Genomic DNA, 27,778 nt, shown 5'->3' with positions numbered 1-27,778 from the left:
TGCACCAAAGCAGACTTTATTTAGCTCAGTGGAGTATGGGGAAGGAAAGGAAGAGAAACACACACCAGTAAGGGAAAACTGGGGGAAGGAGAGAATAGAGACACACTAAACCACTGGAGCAGGACATAAGGACAGGTGCACATCACAGGTATCTTTTTGGTCATCACTATGGCAACAACATATCCAGAAAAAAATGAAAAGAATACTTTTACCTACAGTAAGGATAACAGAGTCCCTTCACCATAGAGGACCCCAATATGTACATCTTACAGTCACTAAGATCAAGAGAATATAAGAGAAATTAAATTTAAAATAATCAGTATACAAAAAAACTGCCTTTGTGGTATTTGGAATGCACATTTCTGTACAGAAGAAAGCTCATTGGTATTGTCGTAAACATTGGTTAGTTTAAGAACAAAACATGACAGAGTTATCAGTCAGTCCACATCCTTTGGAAGATTGGCTGTGATGTCAGTCTGAGTTCAGCAAAGCTGTTTTAGCTGGACAAATGGACTAGAGACATTGCAACACAGAAAGACTGACACCATACCAGTGGAAGGTTTGGGGCAGAACTCCTTCAAATAGCTATGCAGTATCTCCATAAGTATTGAGAAATGAATGCCCCAAGCAGGTTTATCTGAAAGTGTAAGGTTGAAAAAATATTTCTGGTATTACGAAAGCCATTTTTATCTTCTGTGTTGGGGTAATTAACAGGATACTGAAAACAAACTTGATGGAATTGAGCCCCACATATCCATTTGTTTTCAACAGAATAACAGAGGAGCAGTTTATCAACAGCATCACAGGTATCATTACAGTTTGTAGTCATTAAAGCCTAGTGGTAAAGCGATCAGAGCATGCATCTTTCTACAGTATCGTTAGAAACTACAGTACATTAGCAGCAAACTGGACATCCTTAAGGGCTGAAGTTCAACACTATGGTAAAAAAAGAAAGAAAAATAAACTGCAATGTTTCTCAAGAGAAGTAAAACTCTTTAACCGCTATATTACAGACTGCCATGGCTCTAGTTTGGGGTTTTGGTTACAGTCTCCAGTGTGCTTATGAGAGGCAGAAAACAGTAGCTTAGATATAGGGACTCCTTCCTTCTTTAAAAACAGCAGTACATCGTCAAGTAAACAGTAGCGCTTATTTTTGTAGGTCATATGGTTAAAGTATTATCACGTCTTTGGATTTTTGTCTTAAAGCATTAATTATTGTTTAGCTATTATTGTTATATTATCATTATTACAGTTAGAATAATGACTGGTTGCAAATGAACAGAGGAAGAAAGGTAGAGAGAAAAAGAGGAGAACAGGTAGGGAGGGAGAAAGAGGGAAAATAAATTAAGTGTACAAAAATAACATCAATAACATCCAAAGTTTTTTCTCAGCTTTGCGCAGTAGCTCCCCATCTGTAAGTGGAAAAGGGAGCTAATGTCTCAAACATCCAATGAAGTCTTGAGTCAACCATACAAAAGCTAAATACTGTACATTTACCCCTCACACTATTAAACACTTTAGTTTCAATAAGGTTTTTGTAACAATCTATTACTCAAAGGTGAAAAGCTCAGATCTTTGAAATACAGAGATGTTTTCGTAGATATCTTCTAATACTTAGTCCAAGGTTAAACCATGCTTCTTCTGTTTTAAAAACAGAAAAATACAGTATTAAGATCACATTTGAAGCGGAGCCATGTTGAGCTGTTGACCTGAGCATAGAAAGCTTTACATTAATCACATAACATTGGTAAGCCATTGGTATATTCAAATAGAACGGAAAGGCAGTAAGTCACCTTGCCTGAACATATCAAAGCTGTCATAATCTTTTCATAATCATGACACTATTATATCGAAGCAAGACAGTTTATCTCAATCCATAAGATTTATATTAAGAAACTATTACTAAACACACACAATGTAAATTTGAGTTTGGTTAAAGTTTTCATGTACAGCATAATGGTTGAGTGCTATAAAAAATAGTTTGCCCCTCTCAGGACAAACTGGCCTTTACGTTCTGTGCTATTTGGGCTGTTATCCACTAAAGGAACATAGAAGGTGTACATGTACAACAGAAGACTCATCATTGGCTTGTGGAGGGTGAAGCTGCATCCTAGCACCTTATCAGTCTCTTGGTACTCGGCTTACCTATGCCAGCTGCAGATCTCACCCCTTCACCATACAGACGTCAGCTCTGCAGTTTGTTATTGAAAACAAACATGTTGAAACTAAATCCACAGACATGTAAAATTTTGGTTACGAGCTTTGGAATCTGAGTCAGTCTTTACAAAAGCTCTATGCGAATACCTCCATCTATTTCAAGGATATTATTCCATTTTCTTCTTCTTCTTCTTCTTCCACTGTTAACTGCTTTGTTTTTCTTCAAGTTTATCTTTTGGAGCTCTCTATTTACACTAAAATCTCTTTGACAATTTCTTTTCCAGTCTTGTGCAGACTGGCACTACATGCTACACAGCTAGTCATCTAGCACTGTCTGGTGGAGGGCCCACTGTGAGTCTGTCATGCAGACTGAGAGGTAGACTGCAGGTCTAGCTGGGCAGTGAGGTCACATACTTGGAGAATGCTCTTTGGCCTCTGTGGCATCTGGTTGGTTTTTATCAAGGTGGTGTTTGGTTGTAGTAAGGTGTCTGACGGAATAGGGAGAGGAGCTCTTTTCAACAAGAAAGGACAGACCAGGGAAGAGTTTTAAAGATATGAAAAGAGGAAAGCTGTGGTAGAGAGGACTTGGTTTGGGCTCTCTCCTACTTTCAGTTGAGAGAGTCTCTCTTTGGGCCACTGTGGCTCTGCATCTTTGGGGTGTTCAGGTTACAGGTTTGGCAGCAAAGTGGACAGGGTATCTGTTTAGAGGTCGACAGCAGGTGCAGGAGGGGTTATGGGGAAAACATTGTAGAGGGAAGCAAAGGGACCTTGGTCTGCTTCTTTAAGCTCTGTCTCTCTCCCCTGCCCCTGCGGACAGCTCTGCCTGTTCCCTCTCAGCAGAGTCAGAGCTCAGGCTCCTGGCCCTCTTCTCCTTGGCTCTGGCATTCTGGAACCACACCTGTAAAAATGTGAAAAAATATGAGCTATTACCCATAAAAATGTAATTGCTCTGATTTTATCATTTCTAATCTTTGAAAAATGCAGATCAAACCACATTTTATTGTGTCTTCAGTATTTGTAACATTTACCTGCACCACGCGGTGAGGCAGTCCCAACTCCTGGCCTAGTGCCTCACACTCATGTCGGTTGGGTGTACGATGGCTTCTGTAGAAGTCTCTGAGCTGGAGTACCTGGAAGTGGCTCATCTGTGTCCTTTGGCGCTGCTGCTGATGGTGGTGCTGCTGCTGCAGAGTTTGTGTCTCACCCCAATCTGAGCTTGGACCCCCAGATCCCTCAGGACTAGGAGACTCTTGGTCAGCCATACTGGAACCCTCCTCACATTGGTACTCATCATCATCTTCCTCATAGTCATCATCCTCCTCAGGGTTGTTCAGATCAGTGGTTGAGGACAAAGAGGTCACAGGTGGCTTCATAGTTAATTCTTTGTTGTTCATGACATAGACAGGGTTTGGGATAGGGTTGGAGGAGATAGATGGGCCTGGTCTGTCCATGACAGAAGATATAGAAAACCCAATCTGCCCACTGGATCCATTAATCTGTGATAAGTTGTAGCCTGCTCTTTCTGCCTCTGCCCAGTGGCGTGACTTTATATGGGCATCCAGAGCACTCTTTACCTTGAACAGAGCCCTGCAGAATGGGCAACGCAGGTGGTTCAAACCCAAACTGAAGCTGGATCCTGGCCCCATTGACCGGAACTGTCCTTTTCTCTCTCTGGCTCGTGTGTTCTGAAACCACACCTGTGAAGGAAAACCCAGTTTGTTTTAGAATTTGAGATACACAACAGAATTATGTAATTTTCTCCATCTTAATCTCTGTTCATCCCTCTCAAAAACATTCACATTTATTCAACAAACCAAACATCCATAAAGTACCTGAACCACACGTCTTGTTAGGCCCACATCTCGTGCAATGCTTTCCAGGACTCCTCTTGTGGGGTTTGAGTCCAAACTGTAGCGCTGATACAACACTTCAAGCTGTTCTGGGGTGATGGTGGTTCTCTGACGCTTATCCCTTCTGTGCTCCTCCTCAATCTCTCTACTACCCCTCTGACCTTCAAAACTGGTTTCTGATATAAGCTTTGCACTCTGCTTCATAGGTGTCAGGGAACTTTGAGAGAGGCTGGTAAGGGTGTTACTTGAGTGATCAGAGAGTGTGTTCTTAATTTGTATGCTGTTTAAGTGTGAAATCATGGGATGTGTGGGATTAGGGTGCATCTGGGACATAGCACCTGAAAGCATTTGGCTGGCCATCAGGGTGTGGTTTGGGTGGAGCATCATGTAAGGCATGGTCCGGTCTGTGAAGCCAGAGTGGAGGAGTTGGACCTGGGACTGAGCTGCCAGGAGGTGCATGGTCTGATGCTCCTGCCACAGCTGGAATGATGGCAAGGACATTGGGCAGAGGCTGCACTGGAACTGAGCCTGGGTTTGCAGTTGGAGCTGGTTTTGTGGCTGGGTTTCAGTGGATAGACCAGAGGTGGCATCAGGCAGCCGAATGTGGCTCATTTCAGACTCTGGAGCAGAAGGGAGGCTGGGTGATGGCTCAGCAGGCTTTTCAAGAGCTTGATCAAAGGGAGGACTGGGCATATGCCCCTGGCCGGAATGAGACGTAGACGGGATCGTGGGCACTGTTTTTTGTGAAGAGGAGGAAGAGCAAGGCTGGGATCTTTCTGGAGTACTTTCAGGCTGCACCTTGGGGTTAGGTTGTGAAGAGGACCCTGTTTTCATAGTGGGTACAATTTCTTTACGCTGGATGTCTGCATCTAAAATTCCATCTCGATTCTGAACAAGAGCTGGGCTCTTGTCAGCCTGAGGAGAGCTTGTTTTATCCTCCTGTTTCCTGGTTACAGGTGTTGGTTCACCCTTGGCTGTTAGATGCTCATTTTCTGTGAAGTGAGTGGAAGAATCAAGGAAGGGCGAATCAGGTTGGGTGTAATACTCGTAAGTCAGATCCATGGAGTTTTCATTTTGAGAGTCACCCTGTCCTTCATCCCCACAACTGTTATCCTCATTATCATCATCATTCTTGAAGCAGCCATTTATCTGTCTGTGAATGCTGTCAAGCTGGTTCTTCCCCTCTATTCCATCTTCTGTACCCCGGTCTTGATTTTTGCGGGCTCTCTGTCTAGCATTTTGGAACCATACCACAATGACTCTATTGGGGAGAGTCAACATAGCAGACAATCTGTCATATTCTTCCTCTCTGGGGTAGGGAGTGGCCTCAAACACCCCCTGCAGGGTCTCCAGCTGTTGCTCCGTGAAGCGGGTTCGGGAAGAGCGCCGACCCCTATGGGGCTCTCCTCTCTGAAGGTCTGCTGTCTGGGGCTGTGGGGAGATGTTGGCTGGGAGGCCTGGGGACAGTGAACATGGGGAAAGTGTCAGAGCTTGGTTTTGTGCTACTTCCTCCCTGCACTCCTCCAGGGCTGTGGTTGGGGGGTTATTAAAATTGTAAGGGGAATCCTTGTCTCGCTGGCGCTCTTTAAATAAGGTGTTGCGGAACCAGTGTTTGATGACTTTGTGAGGCAGACCAGACAGAACAGACATCTTGTTGATCTCTTCATCACTGGGGAGGCTGTTAATATCAAAGTGTCTCCTTAGAACAGTCAGTTGCTCCTCAGAGATTCGTGTTCGGGTTCTCTTACCCTGCTGCTGTTCAAGTATTGTCGGGCTGACTTGTGATTGCTGTCCGGTTTGGATGGGGCTGGGTTGGGATGGTTGCCCCAGCATCGCAGCATTGAGCTGTGGAGGCTGGCTTAACAAAGATGGGCTGAGCTGGGGTTGCTGGGCTAGCAAAGCTGGACTAAGCTGAGGCGGCTGCCCTAGCAGTGCTGGCTTAAGTTGAGATTGGTAGAGTTTTGCCAGCTCTGGGTTCACGCTTGAGTCTAACCAAGATTGGGGCTGGAGAGCCACAGACTGCATCACAACTGGAGGGAGGAGAGGTAGCTCCATGGGAAAAGGAATGGGGGGTAGGGGAAGCTTAGGTAGAGGCAGTGGGGGTATAGGAAGCTGGGGCAAGGGCAGAGAGAGCATAGGTATTTTAGGTAAGGAAAGAGATATGGACTTAGCTGAGGATGTGTTTTGAGAAGTAGCTGAAGCAGATGTGCCTGGGATGGGTGTCTCCTGTTGTGGAAACTCTTGAGGTTGCAAAGGGGATGGAGGAGAAGAAACTGCAGGGCCAGATGGTGTCAGGTCTGTAGCTGTAGCACATGGTTTGGCTACAGTATCTGTCACCAAGGGTACAGGTGAGGGTGCAAGGGTTTTAACTTGAGGTTTAACTGGCTCCAGTGGTGCTTCTGACTCGGAGGATGTGGCTGGGGCTGAGGCTGCAGCTTGGGGGCAGGTAGTTGAATTCTCCCCAGATTTAGGCTGTGTGAGGGGGTACATCTGGTCATACTGCAGCCTGTAATTTCTGGAAAACCTCTCCAGTGCAGCAGTGGGAAACAGCATCCGGTGAATGTACTCCTGGTGGCTTTTTAAAATCAAGGCATCTGAAAAAAACTTGCCACAGTCTTTACACTTTTCTCCTCCTTCACAGCATCTTTTTTCTCTGTTTGCTGATTCCTCATCTTTGTTCTGCTTTTTCTCTGGTGGCAAGCAATCTCTTTCTCGATTGCCTTCTACTCTTTTGTTATCCTTGTTACGGCCTTCCATCTTTCCATCCTGTGGTTCACTAAACTCATTTCTTTCCTCCTCTAAGCTCACCTCCATCTTGTTGAGATTACAACGTTCTTGTTTATCAGGCATTGCTCGAGTTGCTATCTGCTGCTGGTGTCTTTGTCTATTTTGTATATATTGCAGTGCCAACTCATAGCCATAACTCTGCAGTAGGGCTCTAAGAGGCTCCCCATTTGCAGCTGCATAGGGCACTCTGGGAGGCGGACACTGCAATCCAAGAAGATTAAATGAGGAGGAATCAGTTCCCTCCTTTTGACTCTCACTTTTAACCATATTGACATGTATTTCTTCTTTTTTGTCCTCAAGACAAAAAATTCTGTGTTCTCTTTCTGTCTGGTTCATGGAGGATCCACTGCAGGCTTCAACCTTGGCTTCACACTGCACATGATCCTTAGGTTGAGCAGCTGAGTTTGAACTTTGTCTCTGGGTTTGTTTCTCATCACTTTGAGGTGGGGACTCACTTTTAGCCTCTACCTTAACCTGTTCTTTTGAGATAAAGTTGGCAGAGAGTAACTGACCAAGTTCTGGGCTCATGTCAAGTTTCATGTCTCCTGACAAGTAAAAAGGCAGAAGAAGTTGTTGCTGCAGAGAGAGCAGGCTGTCTGGAGCCAGGGAGAAGTGTTGTTTAAGGAGATTCTCTGGCCCTAAGGGAAGGTGCTGCATCACTTGGGAGTGGAGCAGAGCTGTGTGTTGCTGTAACTGCGCTTGGGCCTGTGCCTGGGCTAACTGCTGCTGCTGTATTAGCATTAGTTGGTTTCTTGACGCTAGAAGCTCTGCCACTCTCTTTTTAGCCTGCTGGCTGTCAGTTTGGTTAGAGAGTTTCTGCTGGGTCTCAACTACTAAGCCAGAGCCTAATAGTGCAGACGCTGAAGAGCTTATTACATCTGGCCTCTTGGTGAAAGGCAAATTCTTGGATATCTCCTCTCTGGTGGCCGCAGGCTGAGTGGCACTAGTGGAGACTGACACTGGAACAGTTACACTAGACGATGGTGTCTGTGGAGCTGGGTTCTGGGCAGCACGAGCTCTAGTCTGATGAAGAACAGAGCGAAGATGTATGTCTAGTGTGGAGCTCTGGCTATAGCCCACTCCACAAAGTCTGCAGCGATAGGGTCTTGGATCTGGGCCACGGGGAGCCTCGGGGGGAGCAACACCTGTGCCAGAGTCCTGCAGGGCTCGTCTGGCCCGGTGAAGATGGGACACAGAGTTAAAATGGACCAGAAGAATGGTTTTCTGAGTAAAAGATTCTGAACATATGGTGCATTTATACGGCCTGGATGGGTCCAGATAGCGGTCCATTGTGGGGTTAGAACTCTTTTTGACGAGAGAGCTCAAACTAGGCTCTGACACCATGTCCTCATGTGGCCCTTTCTCTGGGTCAGTTAAATCCTCCTCACTTCCATCAACTTCAGCAACCACATCCTTCTCTTTATTTTTAACTTCTTCTTGTTCCTCCTTTGCGTCCATGCCTAGTGCTTCTTCCTCTATCTCTTCATCCTCGCCCTCTCCTGCCTCTTGACCGGCTTGAGGTGATAAACTAAACTCTTGTTGAACTGAACTCTTATTATGCTCCATGTATTGAACAGTATGAGGCGGTAAGAGTGTATTCTGCCCCTGTGTGTTGTCCAGCTGTGAGTGCGTGTTCTGCATGTGTCTCTGCAGGGCCTCCTGACTGCGGCATTGTCTAGAACAGAGGGGACACTCTGTCGCCGCCCTCATGGCATGGTACTGCCAGTGCAGCTGGAGCTTCTCCTGAGTGGGGAACGCCAGGCTGCACCTGCTGCAACGGAACCGGTAACCATGGCGATCAGAAAGGGAAGGGGGATCGCTAGGTGGGGAGGTGGGTGGTGAGGAGGGGGGGATCTGAGTCGGGGACTGAGGAGCCAGTCTCCCATTGGAAGGGTGAGTGGTGTTGTCTTCTAGGGGTGGGGTAAGTAGAGCTGTGACATCTTTGGGTGCGGCTACATCTCCCTCAGTGTTTGCCACTGAATTGCCTGCAAAATGCACAGGAATAGTGATTATGAATTTAAAATTATTCTTTAATAACACAAGGCCATATGTATTAAACAAATGAACATGGCATCGTTTGGTACCTTAACTGTGGTCAGTTTTATCATGCATGTTACACTAACCTTTGCTTTTCTGAGAATCAACAGAGGAAATTGAATCAGCAGTATGGGAACAATTTGCATTGTTATTCTTGGCGGTTTTATTTTTCTGAGTATCATCTGTGCGCGAGTCTGTCTGTAGTTCTGTCTCCAGCTGAGGCTGCGGTTGTTCCATGGATGGTGTGACCTGGAAGAAAGAAAATGTAACGGTCTGTCAATTCTGGTCTTTTCTCGGTTTCTTTCCTCGTCTCTTATTTTCATTTTATTGTAGTTACATCCAGTGTTGTTTTACCAATTCAGAATAAAAGAAATATGGGGTATTACCATATTTTCTTAATCTAACATTATGAATAAAACATGTTTAATTGTACAGCATAATAGCAAGCAAATATCAAGATGTATAAACATGCAGTGCCTGCACTCCCTGTCCTAATATCATAAAACATTAAAGCGTGAATCTGTAAGTGTATCGTTACATCTTGCACTTGCCTGCACAGCAGTACAGGCAGCTAGGCACATCAATTTGGCAATAAGTGTATATGGTTGAGATATGTGGGTTTGCCCTTCAGCTCCTACGATACCCTCCAACATGCCCCAAGGGTTTAATAAAACTTTACTGAGGTGAATAATGAATTTATTTTAAATCATTCTTCATATAGAAAACCTCCATCTCCACAGCTTCAAGCACTGAGAGCAAATACTATATCTATGTGAACAGCGAGCTACCCTAAGGAAAGGACGGACAGCCAAAGATGAGATTTACATGACAAGAGTTTTCTCTGCATAACAGCTTAATAAGAGAGAAAGAGAGGAACAACCACACACACACACACACACACACACACACTACACACACCACACACATACACACTGCAGAGAAAACTGAAGGTCAGGCTTAATCTAGAGAGCGTAATTGGAAAGCAAGGTACATAATGGCCATCATCACCTCAGTCTGAATTAATGAACCTCAATTACTATCAGAGAGAGTGAGGGAGGGGTAGGAGGGGAGGGAGGGAGGATGGTGGTGGTGGTGGTGTGGGGGGCTAAGGGGTGTCGAATATGAAAAAGAGAGAGCAGGAAGAGGGAGGGAGGAAGTATGGGGCAATGAACAAAAAAAACTGCTTTGGAGAGAGACTGTGAGTAAGGGAGGGGTAACGCATAAGAAATTGAGAGAGAGCTTGGCAGAGGCAGAAAGGGAGGGGCAGGGACAGAGATTGCAGAATAGGAATGATAGGAGTAGCTGGAGGGGGAGGGAGGGACAGCAGAGGGGAGAAAGGGTGAAAAGCAGTCAGTGAAGTGGAGGCGAAGAGAGCAAGAGACAAAGGCCACTTAGCATACGGGCCAGGGAGATGGAGGATGGTGATGTGGATAGATGACCAGTCTTTGTTAGTTGGAGAGACACAGTAAAAAGCATGGGGGCCCCTTTTTAGCTTGACTGCACTTCTGGTAATAGAGGGCTACTTAAACATGCATTATAGAAAGACTGGCTTTTCCCTCACTCACTCAGTCAAACCCTCTCTCTTCCACTCTAAAAGACGCGCATACACATACACACAGAATGTACGGCTGCATCAAAGATGATAGCGAGGAGCTACTTAAACATGCATTAAAAAAAGCGCTGCCTTTCTCTCTGGTGCCTTCTTAATGGAATTGTCTCCCTACATTTCACTCTCCCCCATCCCCCCATCGCTTTGCCTCCTCAATTTTATTTTTTTTGCTTCCTGATTAACGCAAATACAACAAATACACACTTGCATACACTTACTGTGCTGATGAGCTTGTCCACACAGTCTTGCGCTACGCTATGCACATGTGTGAGATGCTGTCGAAGGTGTGGGTATGGGAGTTTAACCTGGCACAAAGGGCACTGGACAGTCTAAGAGAAAAGAGGAGAAGAGAGAAGACAGAGAAACAATCAGTGTTTCAATAAGAAAGCAGCAAGCAAGCATAGGTGTGCTTCGGTTGGTGGGATTACACAAGGAATTGCCTTGTCTTCTAACCCAGAACTGCATTTATTGTGTCCATTGTTACATTTTATATTCATAGTGTTAAAATTTGTGTCAGCTGCTCACCTGCTGGTTCTCATTTTGCTGGTGTATTCTGGGGCGTTTGGTTGAGATGGAGTTTTCCATTTCCTCGCATCCAGAGGATGGACGCTTGGCTGAGGGCAGTGATTCCCTCTTTTCTCTTTCCTCCCCCTTAGTTTCTTCTTCAAGTAAAAATTTACATGAACATGTAAATGGATTTATATTTACTATGTACATTGTATTATCAATATCAATATCAATATCATTTCAGTCATATGTTGTAGAATGTGTTGACTTATTTGACATGTAAAAGCAGAGGTACCTGTCTCCTCAGATATCTGCTTCACTCCCAAGTCGCATGTGTCTTTGGTTGTTTCCAAAGGACCAGTGGTGGTCTCACTGGAAGTTTCCATATCCTCACTGAGTTCTCCTGGGAGGGGGCAGCACAAACACTTACGTTATGCAAACACAGTGCTTCATACGGCTAATTGTAGTTTATATTATCCTCCAGATAGCATCCTTCAAAAAGACCAATGTCTTTGGACCACACCTCACTCTTCCTTGCCTGCATACACTATTGATCAAGTATTGATTCTCCATTAGATTCTCCTCAGAGGTGGAGTAGAGGTAATATGGACTTACAACACATCAGTTCCTCTCAATAAGTCTTAATCCACACAGAGACAAATCACAGGATAGACTTAATTTACAGCTGAAGTGTTGAACTACTCATTTTAGATGTTGGGAGTCGACTGTTTACACACTTGCATGTAAATTCTGTGTTTTATTTTGCACAGACTGGTGACTGGCCTCCCCCTCCCCCCATTCTTGTCCAGGGGATTTGTATTGGTTCATTGATTAGCAGGTGCTAGTTAGCTGTTGTCAGGGGTGATTGGAGATATAACAAGGATGTGTATTGACTGATCAATTTACTCAATCAATATCTCAGCAACAGTCATTACTTATTTTCTCACTCTTTTCATCTTAACCCCCTGTCTGCTGCTGCTCTGACTTCTGCAAGCACATTCAGCATGAAAACAGATACGCCTACACAGTTCATGTTCTCACCTGTGACACCATCAGGGCTTTTCCTGATGGTAAAAATGGCTGCCAGCTCCTCTCCGCCCATTGGCTGCAGCTGCAGTAGCCCTTCCCTCTGCTGATGGGTTGGGGTTTGACTGTGTTTCAGTACTTGGAGTTTAGAAGAGGAGGAGTGGTTGCATAGGAGACAATGGAACAGCCACGAACCTCCATCAACCTCACCATCATACTGCTGCAGGAACTAGAGACATGAGGTAGAAGGGAGAAAATGCATGAAAATGATGGTCGTTGGATAACGTGGCTCACATCTGCTAGGATTATCACAAATTGCTAAATGCATTTTTATTTCAAGAAAAGGTCCTAAAGGTTAATTTTGAAAATGTACTGACTCTGTAAACCCGAACGCTGGCCTCGTGATGTGAACTCAGGGAATGTCCTCGTAGCTTCTCCAAACTGCTGGTCACGTAGTCACACAGGTTGCACCTCAGCTGGACGGGGTTGCCCTTAGCAATAAGGGCAGCCCCCTCCTGACCCCTGTCTCCGCCCTCCTGGAGGTGAGCAGTAAGCTGGTACCGGGTGCGGTGTCGGTCAGTCTGGCAGTGCAAGGAGAAGTTAGCCCTCAGCGGGGTGGTGTAGCCGCACAGTCTGCAGTGGCAGCCACCAGCAACAAGGGAGCACCACTCAGACTGGGGTAAGGAGCGAGGGGCGTTCAGGTGCTGCTCAACAGACTCCAAGCTGTCGGACGAAAAACAGGAGCAGACAAGGCATTGGAACACGCCCTGAGAGAGCGGTCCAGTGGGGGACAGAGATGGGGCTGGAGGAGGGGAGGGGGATGGGGAGGGAGAGGGAGTAAGCGTAGACCCAAGGGTGACTGGCTGTTCTGCAACTTGCTGACTGGTTAGTCGCATGTTCAAAGTGAGCTCAGCACCTAAAACAAAAGAGAGAAACCCTGTAAGAATTTAAGCATTTTCAAATGTCACATTGGACGACAGCAGAAGGTGTGATGCATCACTCACCTGCGTTCTGTAGGTGTTTAAACTGTGGCGCAAGGCTCCTGCAGTGAGACAGATAGTAACCTCTCTGGAGCCGCAGCATGTTATGTGTGTGTTTCTCGCTGGTGGTGTGTATGCGCAGGTTGCGGGCAATGCTGGTCTCATAGTCGCACACATCACACCGCCACCGCTTACCGTGAGAGTGAGAGTGTGCAGGTGGTGTGAGCTTGGCGGGCTGGGTAGTAGGCGTGGGAATAGAGAGCGGGAGTTTGTATACTGGCTCATCCACTGTGTGACCGTTGGAGGAGCTGCTGCTGTTGCTAATGTGAGAGGTGTGCATGTGACCATTCGAGTGTCCCCCATTTTGAACATTATTAAGGTGTTTATCCGACTGCATGTGTATGCTGAGGTTGCCTTTCGATGAGGTAGCATAGTCACACACCTCACAGCGGTACGGCTTGTAGCCACAGGCATAGGTTTCACCACGGGCCAAGCGAGGATGGGGTTTCCCCGAACTGCAGTATCCACACACACCTCGTGTTGCACCGCCACACACACACTTTCCCCCGGAGGAGCCACACACACACTGGCCTCCCGTCTCCGGATGTTTCTCTTTCATGTGGACTTGCAGTGTATGCTGAGACTTATAGTGCCAGTTACACTTGGGGCATTTCAGGGTCTTGCAGGAATTGCGTGAGTGCATTATGGTCATGTGACTAGTCAGTGAATTTGGAGAGAGGTCTTGGTTGAGGTTTTTAAGGACAGCTTCTTTCTGTTCCCCTTCTTTGTCTCTCTCGTCATCCACCTCTGCGTCTAGCTGGCTGTCATTTGGTTCTGGAGCTTTGGCACCATCTCCATTGGAAATGGAAGAGTGAGAAACCCCTGCCGGCCCATCATCCTCAGCAGGTGTTCTGGCAGGCTCCGTCCCTGCCAGTGGAAAAGCCAGAGTAGACTGCTGGGATTTAAAGCTCTGAGGAAACCCAGAAATCCAGCCCTGATCTCCCTTAATGTCTTTTACCTCTGTCTCGCTCAGCAGGGCAGAAGAGGAGGACGGGCTAGTGAAGTGCTTTGGAGAGGTGGAAAGAAAAGGGGAGGGCTTTGGAGAGGTGGAAGGAGTGGGGGAGGGCTTTGGAGAGGCGGCTATTTTGCTGTCATGTGTGCCACTGGCCTTTGCAGTGCTGGAAGAAGAGCTGTGCTGGCTCTGTTGAGGTAATAAAGAACATTTGGATTTGGTTTGGCTTTGGTTTGAGATGGCCTCCTCCTCTTCCTTCTCCTCCTCTCCGCCTCTGCTGCTAAGGGCTGCTGGGAGGCCCCCTGTAACTGACGCCTCTCCCACACCTACATGCACCTCCCCTTCTTCCTTCCTTTGCCCTGACAAATATCCCTCCCCGAAGTCTTCCTTCTTCCCCTGCTTTTGACATGCTCCATTCTCCTGTGAACGTCGGCCTCCTTCTTTCCGCTCACCTCCCTGGGTCTCTTCTCTAGCCTGGGACCCCTCTGCGCCCTCCTCCTCCTGCTGCTGAGGCAGGGTCAGGGGCTCTTTGGCAGGGGCCATGGCTGAGGTATGAGAGGATGACCCCTGCTCAGGAATGACCGCCAGGGTCAGGAGAGGAAGAGATAAAGCCTGGGGACTGAGGTCAGCATCTCTCTCCTCTCCTCCCCCTCCATCCCCTCCTCCTCCCTCACCGCTGTCCATACCAGAGGCTACAGCTGCCAGGCATTACTACCCCACCTGTGTGTTTCAGATACAGAGAAGAAGAGAGCAGGACACACAGAGACAGAAGAAAAGGGAAGGAAAAATGAGGAGAAAATGAAATACATGAGTCATGTAAATAATATTGCATAACAGTGGAGGCCATTGATTAGAGTCCCTGGATAGCATCTGTTCAATACAGCCTTCACAGCGCGCAATACAGAGGCTGGTTACTCAGGGGTTAGCGTTAGCCCTTAATGGGAAAATCAATAGCATGAGCACTAAACTAGGTAGAGGAATGCGGGTAAAGGCTACGCAGGAGGTCTATAATATTCCTCAGGGGATAGGATTAAATAAAGAACTGAATGCTTGTGAGCTAAAAGGCTTCCACTAAATTGCCACACTTAGATAAAAGCGGATAAAAGAACAGTTTTTAAAGCCAGTGTATCAGCCTCTACATCTTTTGCTGCGCATTAGTACAGAGATATGTGAGGCACAAGCCATTTTACAACACACAGTGCAAACACAAGGGGTGGACCCAATATAATAAACACCTGTATAACCTCATTTAGTCCAAAATACAACAAATACTTGTGAAAGTTTTTGTTTGGATTTCAGACATGCATTGATAAAGATTTGTGGTAATTTTGAGGCGATGTTACAGAGCAGTGTATTGTATTTTAACCTGTCCTCATTGTAAGTGTATAATATTGTGCCACTGCCCCAAGGCCCATTGCTTGCACAGTATAAACACACTCATACACATAAACACTAATGCAATAATGTATATTAAATACGTTTAAAAAAAACAAACAGTTTTAAGCAAAGTTTAAAAATATGCATCATGTTAAGTCTGCACTTCCTTGGCTTTTGAAATCATTCAGTTTTAATGAAACTATCATACACAAATTATTATAAACACTACAGTGAATAATAAAATTTCCAAAAATTGAGCAAAAAGGTGTCACAAAGATTCTTGATCAACACAATCATGCAACACTACAGAGGCTTTCTAAAAGAAAAAAAAAAACTGGCCTCTCCTCCTCCTCTGTTTCTGACTGACAGATGGATGCCAGACGAGAAAGATACATCTCTCTTCCCCCGTGTGTGTCCCACAATCTCATTACTGACCTTTTTTAATCAAGGAGAGACCTTAATGTACCCTTTCACCTTCTCCTTCAACCAACCCCCTCCTCCTCCGCCTCCTTCAACACCCTCTCTCCTCTCCCTCTCTCCTGTAGCCACCCCCCTCTCTCCCCTCTCTGCAGCTTAAAGATATATGGCTCATATCGGCACTCTGATAGTGCTTTAATGTACTGTGTTTATGTCACAGGCCACAGACCCTTGCCCACTGCAGCTGTCCACTGTCCTGCCGGAGAGCGCTGAGGGGCTGGGCCTGCCTGCCAGCAGCTGAGAACAGTCTCTAATCTGATAAAGATTTTCATTTACACTGCAATCAATAACCTGGGTCTATCGGCAATGTAACTATTTATACAAGCATTCCTGGCTCTCTATTGATCACAAGTGCGGGAAACCATCATTTAACAACGCGTGTGTTTGTGTGTGTACATCCATGTGTATCATCATAATGTGTGTGTACATCCTGTTGTGTACCCACAAACTGATTCTCATCATGTCAATTAAAAAAACACACACACACACACACACACACACACACCTGAAATTGAACAGGCATATTAGAAAATAAAGTGTTTGAAAATATGAATGCACAAGACATTATTTGTCAGGTGTGAATACTATTGATTTTGCAACCTGAAATCATGTCCAAATGTCCAACAAAAAGTGTGTTCCCTGAATCCCTATCTAAAGCTGGGGTGTGTGTGTGTCTGTGTGTGCATGTGTGTGTGTGTGTGTGTGTGTGTGTTAAGAAGAGAGAGATCAGAGACAGGGGTGTGAAGGGGAGAGAGAAAGAGACAGAGAGAAGAGTTGTGTGGCTATAGGCTACTTTAGGAAAATGCATTTTGTTTGTCATTGTAGGACTTGGACAAATACAGTTGGACATGGACAAATACTATTTTTTAACGTAACCTCTTTGCGTGAAGACCCAGTGGACCGCATACAGCAGCTACTCCAGTGTCAAGGTAATAGCACTAAGCTGTATTTTTGCACTATTCCGGGGCCACAGTAGCGGGGCTGTTTGACAATACAGCGACTTGAATAGTTCACTCCCCGTCTCTGTCTTGTGTTGTGTCAAGCCACTGACCAACATTCAGCCTCCAGACTACTTCGGCCTTTGTTTACAGTGGACCGCACCGTAGGCTACCACACTCCGATTCAGCGAAACCGAGAGTGATCGCGTTCACAATCCAGTAACAGGTGACTCAATGCCCTAAAACACATCAACAAAAGCTCGATTCGTACGAATTACAGGCTGCACTGACCAAACACCCCCTCCTCCCCACCGCCGGGCTGCTTCCTCCCAGCTCTTTTTAATATCGTAAACAAATGGCACACTTACATTTCTGCAGCGGCTCTGGTACAAAGCTCCGTACGCTGAATGTGAAGTAGTCCAGAAAACAATCGTATAGAGAGCCCACTCATTCCTTATGAATGATCCTCTGCGTTTTAACGGAGCCAGGAGGAAGAAAAAAAACGGGGAGAGGGAGAGAGAGCAGCGGGGTCCAAGTTGTTACCAAACAACAGTGTAATTAAAGCTACATATAGGCTGTAGTAAACAGGCGATGGGGGACGGAGGGGTTTGTGCGAGCTCCAGAGGTAGAATGAGTTCTGATCACTGTGGGGGGAAAAACACTTGGCTCTTTATTCCTGCTAATTAGTTTCCTTCAAAAAATGGCTGAGATTACGTCCAGTGCGCATGTGCGTAATTGCGCAGACACCGCTAATTAGCCCGTTTGGATCAATAGGATTCCGCGAGAGAAAGAGAGAGAGAGAGGGAGAGAGAGAGGTACAGGGGGAGGGAGGGAGGGGGAGAGCCTACCGGGGACGCATAGAGAAAACAAGGAGAATAGCAAAATATATAAAAAAACATTTTTTAAAAAATACGATAAATTACAGCAGAAGCGTTGGATTTTATTTACAGAAATTAATCCTATGGCTGGAAAAAATACAATAATTTATTTTAGGTAGATATTAAGACAAATCTCCGCTAAATCTAAAAAATATAGAGAGGGAACAATATCGCAGAAAAATCTGTACTTACACAAAAAGACCACGAAGAATACGAAACACCCCAGCGTTTAAATAAAGTTAATCTTGACAAAACATTTAATCCCAACAGTCTTTTTTAGAAGAATATTGCAATGCTAGAAAAAATCTGACACAAAATGCGACACTACGGTGATTCACTACTGACGACTACAGACACACTGCAAGGCCCTGGAGAATTGTTTTAGAAATATCATATTGATATTATATTTGAGAGTAGGCACGGGTCGGACGCTTAAATGTAGGGTTATGCATTATGTCTTAGACTGGAATCGCAATATGTTTCATGGGAATTTGAAATTTCTGTGATAACTTGCTTTGGAAAAGTTGTAACCTGTATTCCCCAGATTTGGGCAGACAAATATTCACGTCAGACAAAGAGATATATATATATATTTTTAAAAATGAATGCTTAAATCAATAAGAAAGAAGTCTCGTCTAAATATGCCTGTATATGAAATGAGACATTCCACCTTTGTTTTGGAACTGAGCAGGTAAAGGCTGCATGTTCAGGGTTGGGGATGTTGTTTTGCATTTGATTGGAAAAATCTAAATAATATTTAAGCCGAGTCCACTCCTGGGTTTGTCACGACAAAGTCCCATCCTCGCCACTCGGCTCTAGGCCTATTGTTATGATAATACTATTGTGAATTTCACGCTGGATTTGCAATCTGTCGATCGTCCATGTTTTAGAAGGTGAAAACTGCTTTTATTTGTAAGATCAAATATAATATGTCCGTGACTCTCCAAGCTGACCTCCAACTCATTTCAAAATTGTATCAATACAATTTCATTGATGGAATAAAGGCTACAGGGTTGCATGAAAAGCTCCCTTTAAAAAATATAGGAATATTATAGTATAACCACAGGAGGCAAAAAAAGGCTATAGCATTAACTGCAATAAGATTCACTGTGGCGTGAAACAACCGCACAACAAGGCCATATCGGAATATGAATATTAATGATATTTCGTTATGTTGGTTCTGAGTGCACCAACGTTTTGATTTTGGTTCGTCCTGCTTTGGTTTGACCATTTTCTTGCATTTGTGCAACTATAAATATTTAAGAATGTATGCATTGATCAATTAATGAAGTGCAAATGATATGACCTACGTTTGTAGGACATCTAATAATTATTTTACGATTTGAAAACGTTTTAAGTGATCGTCTGTCTGGCACATGCCACCAAAGCAAAGACTGCAGGTTATCACAAACATAAATCAGGGACTGCTCAGTTGTCTTTATGTCTACATGGACATTTTCTGTTGTTGTTATGGCTGCAGTTAAGAACGGTGACAATTTTATGTCATTTTATGAGCAAAATACAATGACAGTGAAGGGTGATACAATTTTAACGTCAAGTCCACTGTATTGTGTGTGTGTGTGTGTGTGTGTGTGTGTGTGTGTGTGTGTGTGTGTGTGTGTGTGTGTGTGTGTGTGACAGAAATAACAATATAGCCTATTATAGGAACATCAGCTTTTAGGATTAAATAAAATTAAAAATTGGAGCTAAAGCAATATTGGTACCTGATGTTTACCTTTTTTATCTTACACGTGTTTTGAAACTCTTAATATATTTATAGCATTTCACATTTTTGCTTCTTTTATGTATGTAAAATAATCACCTGTAAACAGATGTGATGTTAGGGGGGAAAAAACGTAAAAAAAAGAAAAAGATTAGGCTCTGATCATTTTGCTTTGATTTAAACAAATGTATGTGGCCTATTTGAATTTCCTCATAACCAAATTACCTTAAAGTTTACACTACAGTGCTGTGACGCAGTAATAAAATGTTTTCCAATGACCATTCCTGTTATTTGCATCACTGGTTGTTGATGTAAATTACCATTTGCATTTTAATTTGCAACTACATTTTATTGGCCCCATTTAAAACAATAAAAAAAAGGCAAGTGAATACACATACATTTAATGTCTATGTTTGTGTGTGGGGAATGTGTCATATACTGTATGTTTTTGGCTCACAGTTAATACACATATAAATGCACTTTCTTGTGAAAGACAATCCTCACATAGGTCACATTTTTCCAGAGTAGAATAGAATAATTTTCCTGTTTAGTGTAAATGCTCGCCTCGAGAAAGTTCAGCACAGACATGAGAGGAGCTGCTCTCCTAGACTGGCGCGGTGAGTTAATTTCCGTAGTGATAAAATTTTAATATTTTACTAATATTAAAGATCTCATGTGAATGAAAATTTACATTTACAATTTAAACTCTCTCTCTCGCATACACACTTGAACGTGCACAGGCCATACTGTAATATACACCATGCCATCCATGCCCTCAGGTGTATGCCAGGGGTTGTTGTTTTCGTTGTAATATATAGTTAGCCCTTCCACCAATTTACCCTGTCAGTGCTAATGGGGCAATTAACCACTGTGATACCCCCCAGGCAGAAGGAGAGTCAAAAGCTCCCCAACTCCAAACTTGTCTTTATGACATTTATATGACAAAATGTGGGGGAAACTGGGGACCCATCTGACACCTTGGAGGGTCCTTAATGTCACTCCCTCCCTTGCCCCCGCCCCTTTCTGCCCCAGGGTATGGCACTGAGGAGGAAGTGTAATACATCATGAACTGGAGCGTCTCAGACCTCGCCCAGGAGAGAAAACTTTGTAGTGCATCCAAAGATTCAATGGGGCAAGTCTGACTTTACACACTGGGTGCAATTCTGCATGGTTATGACTGTGAAATGGCCTCACACACACACACACACACACACACACACACAAACACACTTCAAGCTAACACACTCCAACTTGACCTCTCCCTTCATTTAAGCCTTTCTGGTGTCTGTAAGTCCCTCTATCTTTGTTTCCGCTCACATTCCCCCCGTCCTTCTTACGTCCCAAAGGAGGCAATAACCTCCCTAGCAAGTGCTTCCCCTTGAGCCGTTGTCATAGTAACTTGTGGGCTGGTCGACATGACAACCCCACCATGGTCCAGAGATAGATGATAGGCCAGAAATGGGGAGGGAGAAGGCACATGGGGGATTTGCACGCCCTTTAATTTGGTTTGCCTGATTCTGATTCAAAATACTATGTTTTCTCCCCCTCTCTGAGGGTGAGGTGCGGCCAGCATCAACCTGCTTTACATTTACACAGGTATTTACAGCCTGCAAACCCCGTCGCCGTCTGAGCAACTCCACTAAATTGTAACCCGCCTTGCTCTATGGCACCTGGACGGACATCTCAATATTCTCAACCTTGTTCCATAATTAGAATATTTTTTGTAATACTAGAAAATAAAATATTGTTATATTTTCCTATATCCATATATTTCTACAACAGACCATAAAAGTAGTGATTATTTTCTTCTAATGCAAATATAAATGGTTAGTCTAGAGAACCTGAGTGTTATCACACGTTGCCCTCTTTGGACACTAAATCCAGATTCTTCTATTTACTGTTGCCACAAAATCCATTAAGAGGAATGCCCAGGAGCAAAAAGATATTTACGTATTAAACCCCCGGCCTTCCCAAGACTCCATTTTCTAAATATGACAACAACACTGTACTGTCCCAGTACCAATTTATTAACTTTGTCAGTTGACCACGAGTTAAACGGCAATGCAGGCTGTTAAACTAGCTTTCTGTGGAGGAGGACTCATTGCAGCTTCACAAACAGAAAGCAAAAATGTAAATTTGCCATAACATTTACTAACTGACGTACATGTGTTAAAGGCACTAGAGATAGTTGATAGTAGACGATAGTTCACCTAGTAGATTTGCATGAATTTCGCTTATTTATTACATCTTCTATATATTACAGCTGTCCTGTTTTTCAAAATGGGCCGGTAGGATGCGGCCCTTCAGAATGATGAATTCCAACCAGCTCCAGGGGTGCTGCCCCTCAGCTGACCCTGATCTCTGACCCCTGTGTGGAGGGGAGCACAAAAAAAGAGATATTTCTTATAAGGATCAATAAGCATGATTATTAAATTAATGTTAAATACATATTATATTTCATATATATATATATATATATATATATATATATTATGTATGCAATACATTATGTAAATAGGTGTGTACATTAAGTTCAGTCAAGCATTTTAATGCCAAAAAATATAAAAACAAAATCATGACAACTGAGTGATAAATGAGTTTAAAACATTTCACCCGTCATTCCTGAGGCTTGATGGTTGTATTAGTGAAGATTTCCCCAGTTTTAAACCTTGCTCACCTGAAACTGCATTTGAATATGTTTGATTTAAAATAAATATAAGGTTTGCCAAAATCCAATGACATAAACAATATTCCCCAGCCCTTAATAAAACTGATGAAAACTCTATGAATCACAAAACATCTTTAGCTCATAAATTATTTGCCCACTAGATTCAGTTTTTAATTATTTTACTTGTGCTCAGTGATAGAAATAATATTGTAATGACAGACGTTGAGGTGGATTTTTACGATTGATGTGTGTGTATCAGGAAAAGGTTTGTTGAGACACTGGCCTATACCTCAATGACATGTGACATACCACAGTGAGCATGGACCACAGATTCACCTCAGTATAACTGCAGTCCAAACAAAGCAAAACTGAAAACCTCATCTTTTAACTTGGATGGTACCATGAATGTTCATATGACTGAGCTACACAGTTTGGTTTTTGTTCTTAATATTTCTCCTTATTGTGATGATGATTTAGTGGCATATCTTTCTGCCCATGTGTTTTTGTTTTTTTGTTTTGTTTTTTTAGGGATATGCTTGATGTGCGTGTGCTTCTTTTCATTTTTGTTTCCTCTGCCTTTGACAGATGAATTTCCCCTTGGGGATCAATAAAGTGTATCGTCTCATTTCATCTCATCTCATCTCATCATTCCGGCTATGGCCTCCTGCAGGAGAACATTAATAACATTAATGTTAGATGTAGATGAGTGTGCCTACAGGTAGCCAATATCTAGATCCAGTCATACTCAACCATAAGTACAACGGATAGATAGATAGACAGACAGACAAACAGACAGACAGACAGACAGACAGACAGACAGACAAACAGATAGACAGACAGACAGACAGACAGACAGACAGACATGAAATGGCTCGGCAACTAAACACGTCTGTAAAACTGACCAACAGCGCCCCTCGATGGTCAGGACCTGTAACTGAAAGTAGCCGAGCAGCGAGAATTCTGCAGGCGTCCTCTCGGGCACCGTACATTCGCGGAAGTTGTCTAAAACATTATGTAGGAACACATTTTGGCAGTTTTCTCTCGATAATATTTGCTGAAATTGCCTTTTTATTTTCTATTATTCCCTTTTCATTCCAGGACTTTGAATATGGAAGATGAATGGGAAGAGGAGGTATGAAATGATAAAACTACTGGAAACGGTATCAACATTAGCTTCATAGAGCTAACACGTTAGCTTACAAAGACTAATTGACAGCTAGTATAATTTCGGGCATTTGATATTGTATTAACACTAATTTCTCTTCTATGCTATTTTGCCTGTTGAAAAATCAAAATTAAAAGTTTTTATTGTAGAGAGTGCAGGCGTTGTGTATAATTCTGTAATAAAAGAAACAAATGCTGTACTGTGTTTAGGAGCAGCTTGTTGTGGTGGAGCTCTCTGGTATAATCAACAACGACTTTCTGTCCAAATGTCGGGGCACTTGCAAGATACTGGTGAGTTGCAGGTTTTGTCGTGTTTGAGGGAAGAAAGAGAAAGCCTGGCCATCGCATGACTCTGCTGTGCATTAACCTAGTTTTTCCATTTGTGTTCAAGGATATTGACAGTGAAAAGCCAATGATGCAGGTTGGACAATACGTTTTTGCAGGAGAATATGAAGGTAAGAATGGAAAAACATTCAGTCTACCTGTGTGCTCGCCTTCTCCTCATCTTAAAGCAGGTTGTCAGTTGGAATCACGTCACTTTACACCACCTCAAAAGAGTTCTTTTCTAACCTGAAATGCTGATCAGTGCTGCCAGTGATCAACTAATGTGGTTTCAGTAAAGATGAATGTGTACAAACTGCACCTTCAGAAATCTGATATTCATTTAACCAATAACATTACTAACATCTTGTTTTGCAGGAGATGGTACAGAAATAGTAGCATGTTGTTTTTTTAAAAGTATTATTTCCAAATAAAAAGTACAAACTATTTTTCACCAGCACTAAAAGAGCCTCCATGAACTCCTAAACAAAATTGTACTTCCTCTCCTTCCCTCTTGAAAGACGCTTTGGGAACTTGTGTACTGTTCGAGGAGGGACCACAGAAAGGTGAGGCTCTGCTCCACACGTTTTCAGTGTTTATTGTTGGGTTGCAGTGAGTTTGTTTGTCTTTTTAAAATGTTTCCTTTTGACATATGTCTTCAGGAAAAGCAGACAGCGACCAAGAGCTCAAGTACATGTGCCACACCATGAAGAAGCTGATGATGCAAAGAATCTTCCTCACTGAGAAAAAAGAGGGTGAAACTAGCACAGGTCAGCCAGAACAGCTGAAATCAACATGATGCAAAGTCTGTTGTGATCACTTTCTTCTAATATAGTTAATATTGCTTATGTTCTGTGACACACACTTTAATATATTGCTGCTTTTTAGAACTTGCCCTTTGTTATCTGCAGCTTGACAAAGAATTAACTTTTCTTAACACTGTTAAAAACCTTAATATGGGTTATTTGTGATGTCCCAACAGGAAGTGGTGATGGTGATGAACAGAAGGACACAACCTGTCAGTCCAGTCAAAAGGAAAGTGACAACCAACAGGGAGAGACAGAAGAAGAGATGGACAACATGGATTTGGAAGACTCAGCAGTGGGTTGACAGGTGGAGGCTTTGCTACATCATGACCTTGCTGTGCACATGCCAAGACACCAGCATTTGTGAGGTTGTGGGGGACTCAGACTATTCAAAGACAGTTGGATTTACAGTTAATCAGTATAAAGGAGAGGTGTTACTATAACTATATGTCTTGCACATTGTTTCACATTCTTTTTCCAGGAACACATGTAATGCCTCATCTTCATTGAGCCTCAGAATCAAGATCATTTAATATTTAACATACAACTTAAAAATGTTGAAATGACGCCTAAATGGAAAACATGCTTTTACATTTCAAGATGTAAATCCATTCCCTTCAGAGCCACGTAGTAGGGGTCTTGGGACCAGCAGTTACAGAACTGTGGTGGGCGTCCTCAGCTTAGTGGCAGGAAGTCCTGTCATTGTGCCACTCTGACAACAAATAAACCAGCAGAGGGAGATAAACATAACTGCAACAATTAGTTGGTTAATTGATAATCTTTAAACTTCCGACATCTTTTTGAGCAGTGTGAAATTATATGGGGCAGTTTTTACTGTATTGGATGTTCAGTGCAGATTAATAGATAATCTTTAGTTGCAGCCCTAGACAGAAATATCCTTGAGCTGCAAGGTTATAATTGAGTGTGCTCAATGGACAAAGAGCCTTTGAATGAGCCATACATTTAATGACATGAAGAGGGCTTCTTATTTTTCTGATTTGTAATAAATTGATTTAATCAGAACTATTATAGCAACAGATTTACAGTGTAAATGCCAAAAGACATAAAGGTGTTTTGTTTGTTATATTAAATGGGCTCACTGAATACTTGCCATCTTTATTTCTTGAATGTGGGTTTTATTGTCCTTTTGTTTGTTTTGTTTAGTTTTTTGTGGATTTGCATTTCTGCTACACTCTTGTGGATAAACAATTTGTTTACAAGTTAAAAGTTTTTCTCACTCAGGCACAAATTCCTTCTATGTTTTTCAGAAGTATAAATTGATTAAATAAAAACTGTAGTTCATGTTGTTTGTCCCTTTTCATTTTAATGAGTGGTAAAAGTACTGGTTAGAGAGCAGCTTGTTTGTCTCAGAGTCACTGTAGTGTCAGTTTTATGAATGAACGGGGTTTTGTTGACTTTGAGGACGTGGCGGTTCTCGGCCAATCCAATCACCGATGTTCCCTTGAAGTGGACCAATCAACGAGCGACATCGCACTCGCTTTCTCAGAGCTTGATTGGTCTGTTGATGTTTTAGCACAGGAAGTGTATGGGTGTGTTTCCGAGGGGAGGGTCTAAAGCTACAACGACGAACTTCCCTGAAGACGCCGGTGAGTTGTCCTGCAAAATTTTGGTTTAAAAATACAAAAAGTGACTTAAATATGTCTGTCTGATAGCTAATCTTTAGAAGGACGCAACATGAGCAATTAGGTAGTTGTCTGTCTATCTTTACTGGACGAGTGAAACAGCAGTTAAAACTAAGGTTAGCCAGTCTGTTAGTCGCTAACCTTGGGCTTGGATGGAAATGCTGATATTTGGGAATAACTTTCTCAAAGTGTTGCTACTGACTCGTAATGTAAAGGCACTGGCAAGATTTAAGGTGTTGAGACGTGCAAAAGTGAGAGCACAGACAGGGTGATGTCACAACAAAGTAGACAAGATAGCGGTTAACGTGTTTTAACAAGAGAAAGATAGTAAAATGGTACAAAATGATCATTTTTTTCCCTCTGAATACTGCATTGCTGTTGAGATTACAGAAGCATAGACACGTACATACAATGTCTTTTTTTAAAAAGAACATTGCTGGCAGGTGATTTCTAAGTATTTTGTCTTTGAGTAAATGTAAATAGTTTGTCATTGTTTCAGCCCTGATTTGTTTGAATTAATTAGTTGAATATTTTCGTTTTTTATTTTCCATTTGCTATTTCATTAGCTTGACCAAAGGCAAACTAATTCAGTCTGATACAACAGTTTTGCAATAAATCATGTCTTCATGAATGTTTCAATGTTGAGTTTGTGTAGAAAGGTGTTGTTTCCACTTTGGTCGTTTTGGAGGCTGTAGTTTGTGGTGCTTTGAATTGTATTGTGCTGGGAGTTTGTATTACCGAGGGTAGATTACATATTAGTAACATGTTTGAGTAAAACACAATACAATAGTTCAACAGTACCAGTGTCCACAATGACCAAAAACCTGAATCGCCTCTCTTAAATAGCCCAAACTTAACCTGAACATTGCAATCTTCATGAAGGAAGGATTTATTGCAGGGCTGTTGTATCCGTATGCATTTGTTTTAGCTGTGTCCCTAATAAACTAATAGCTGATAGTAATTTGAAATCTAGTATGATGAATTCAGAAAATTTCTAAATAGTTGTGTGTGAATGATTATATTACCGTTATTTGAATTGCTGAGCTGGTTGTAATAAAATATATGGCACGCCAACTGCTAGAAAGTAACACAAGTGAAACAAATGAAGGGATTGCATCAGCTGGAACAGATTAGCCTAACAATTCACCTCTCATAGCCGGAGTATTTGCTTGCACTGTGAGTCATACACTCCTAAACAGGCATGTGCAGAGTTGAGTAGGCCAAAGTCAAAAGCTGTGATTAGTGCTGACACAATCTGTCCGTATGCCAGTATTGAAGTGCAAGATAAACTTCGATATGCATGCAATACAAAGGTTTATATGAGAATGCAATGTATTTGTAATAACCACAGAATTTCTTGTCCAGACAGTGCTTGCACATACGAAGGATGGAGTTGAGGCCACTTGTTATGTGCTTTGCTCTCTGTGTGGTTTACGCCACCAGCAAACCCACAGAGAAGAAGGACCGTGTTCACCACGATGAAACCCTCAGTAACCGAGAGCACGATGATGCGGAGAACTTTGACTATGACCATGAAGCATTTCTGGGACAGGAGGAGGCCAAGACCTTCGACCAGCTCACACCAGAGGAGAGCAAGGAGAGGCTCGGGTAATTTTACATGCCAGGACAGACTGTGTGAATCTGTTGAATTATTAGGGATATCTGAAGTCTTGCAAATTCTTTTACAGACATAATGGTAATAACTTTTCTAGTGGAATACATGTATTATAGTTTTTGCATTACTGTGGTAATGACCTTGTGTCACTTCGGAGGAACTGTACCGCTCCCTGAGGTGAAACAACACTAGATAATGTGATG

General features: G+C 43.1%; 3 protein-coding genes across 5 annotated transcripts in view; 2 read left to right on the top strand and 1 right to left on the bottom strand.

Moving 5' to 3' along the window:
- On the bottom strand, positions 1-17,490 carry LOC130175923 (zinc finger homeobox protein 3-like). The gene is made up of 11 exons (XM_056386625.1): positions 17,126-17,490; positions 12,978-14,685; positions 12,351-12,889; positions 11,989-12,202; positions 11,243-11,350; positions 10,966-11,102; positions 10,659-10,769; positions 8,918-9,080; positions 3,990-8,779; positions 3,186-3,854; positions 1-3,055 (listed from the first exon to the last, which is right to left on the bottom strand). Exons 2-11 carry the CDS (start codon positions 14,647-14,649, stop codon positions 2,939-2,941), a joined length of 8,520 nt encoding a protein of 2,839 aa, XP_056242600.1. The 5' UTR covers positions 14,650-14,685; positions 17,126-17,490; the 3' UTR covers positions 1-2,938.
- Positions 16,599-25,619, top strand: gtf3c6 (general transcription factor IIIC, polypeptide 6, alpha). Of its 2 annotated transcripts, XM_056386637.1 has the most exons (7): positions 16,599-16,748; positions 23,125-23,158; positions 23,401-23,481; positions 23,582-23,645; positions 24,033-24,077; positions 24,174-24,281; positions 24,494-25,619. In XM_056386637.1, exons 2-7 carry the CDS (start codon positions 23,135-23,137, stop codon positions 24,619-24,621), a joined length of 450 nt encoding a protein of 149 aa, XP_056242612.1. In that variant the 5' UTR covers positions 16,599-16,748; positions 23,125-23,134; the 3' UTR covers positions 24,622-25,619. The 2 variants fall into 2 exon arrangements, with proteins under 2 accessions (XP_056242612.1, XP_056242611.1); XM_056386636.1 differs by lacking the exon at positions 16,599-16,748 and having other exon boundaries at positions 22,991-23,158.
- Positions 25,620-25,869: 250 nt separating this feature from the next.
- calub (calumenin b) overlaps positions 25,870-27,778 on the top strand; it is a 5,394-nt gene continuing 3,485 nt past the window's right edge. Inside the window, exons 1-2 of one of the 2 annotated variants that reach the window (XM_056386633.1) lie at positions 25,870-25,924; positions 27,326-27,568. In XM_056386633.1, coding sequence (XP_056242608.1) covers positions 27,348-27,568 — 221 coding nt within the window. In that variant the 5' untranslated portion in view covers positions 25,870-25,924; positions 27,326-27,347. The remainder of the gene's footprint in view (positions 25,925-27,325; positions 27,569-27,778) is intronic. The other variant, XM_056386634.1, reaches the window with a different exon arrangement.

This window comes from Seriola aureovittata, chromosome 10 (genome assembly GCF_021018895.1).
Source record: "Seriola aureovittata isolate HTS-2021-v1 ecotype China chromosome 10, ASM2101889v1, whole genome shotgun sequence".
Taxonomy (NCBI): domain Eukaryota; kingdom Metazoa; phylum Chordata; class Actinopteri; order Carangiformes; family Carangidae; genus Seriola; species Seriola aureovittata.
Note: the sequence above shows the minus strand (reverse complement) of the source record. Positions and strands in the feature narration are given on the sequence as shown.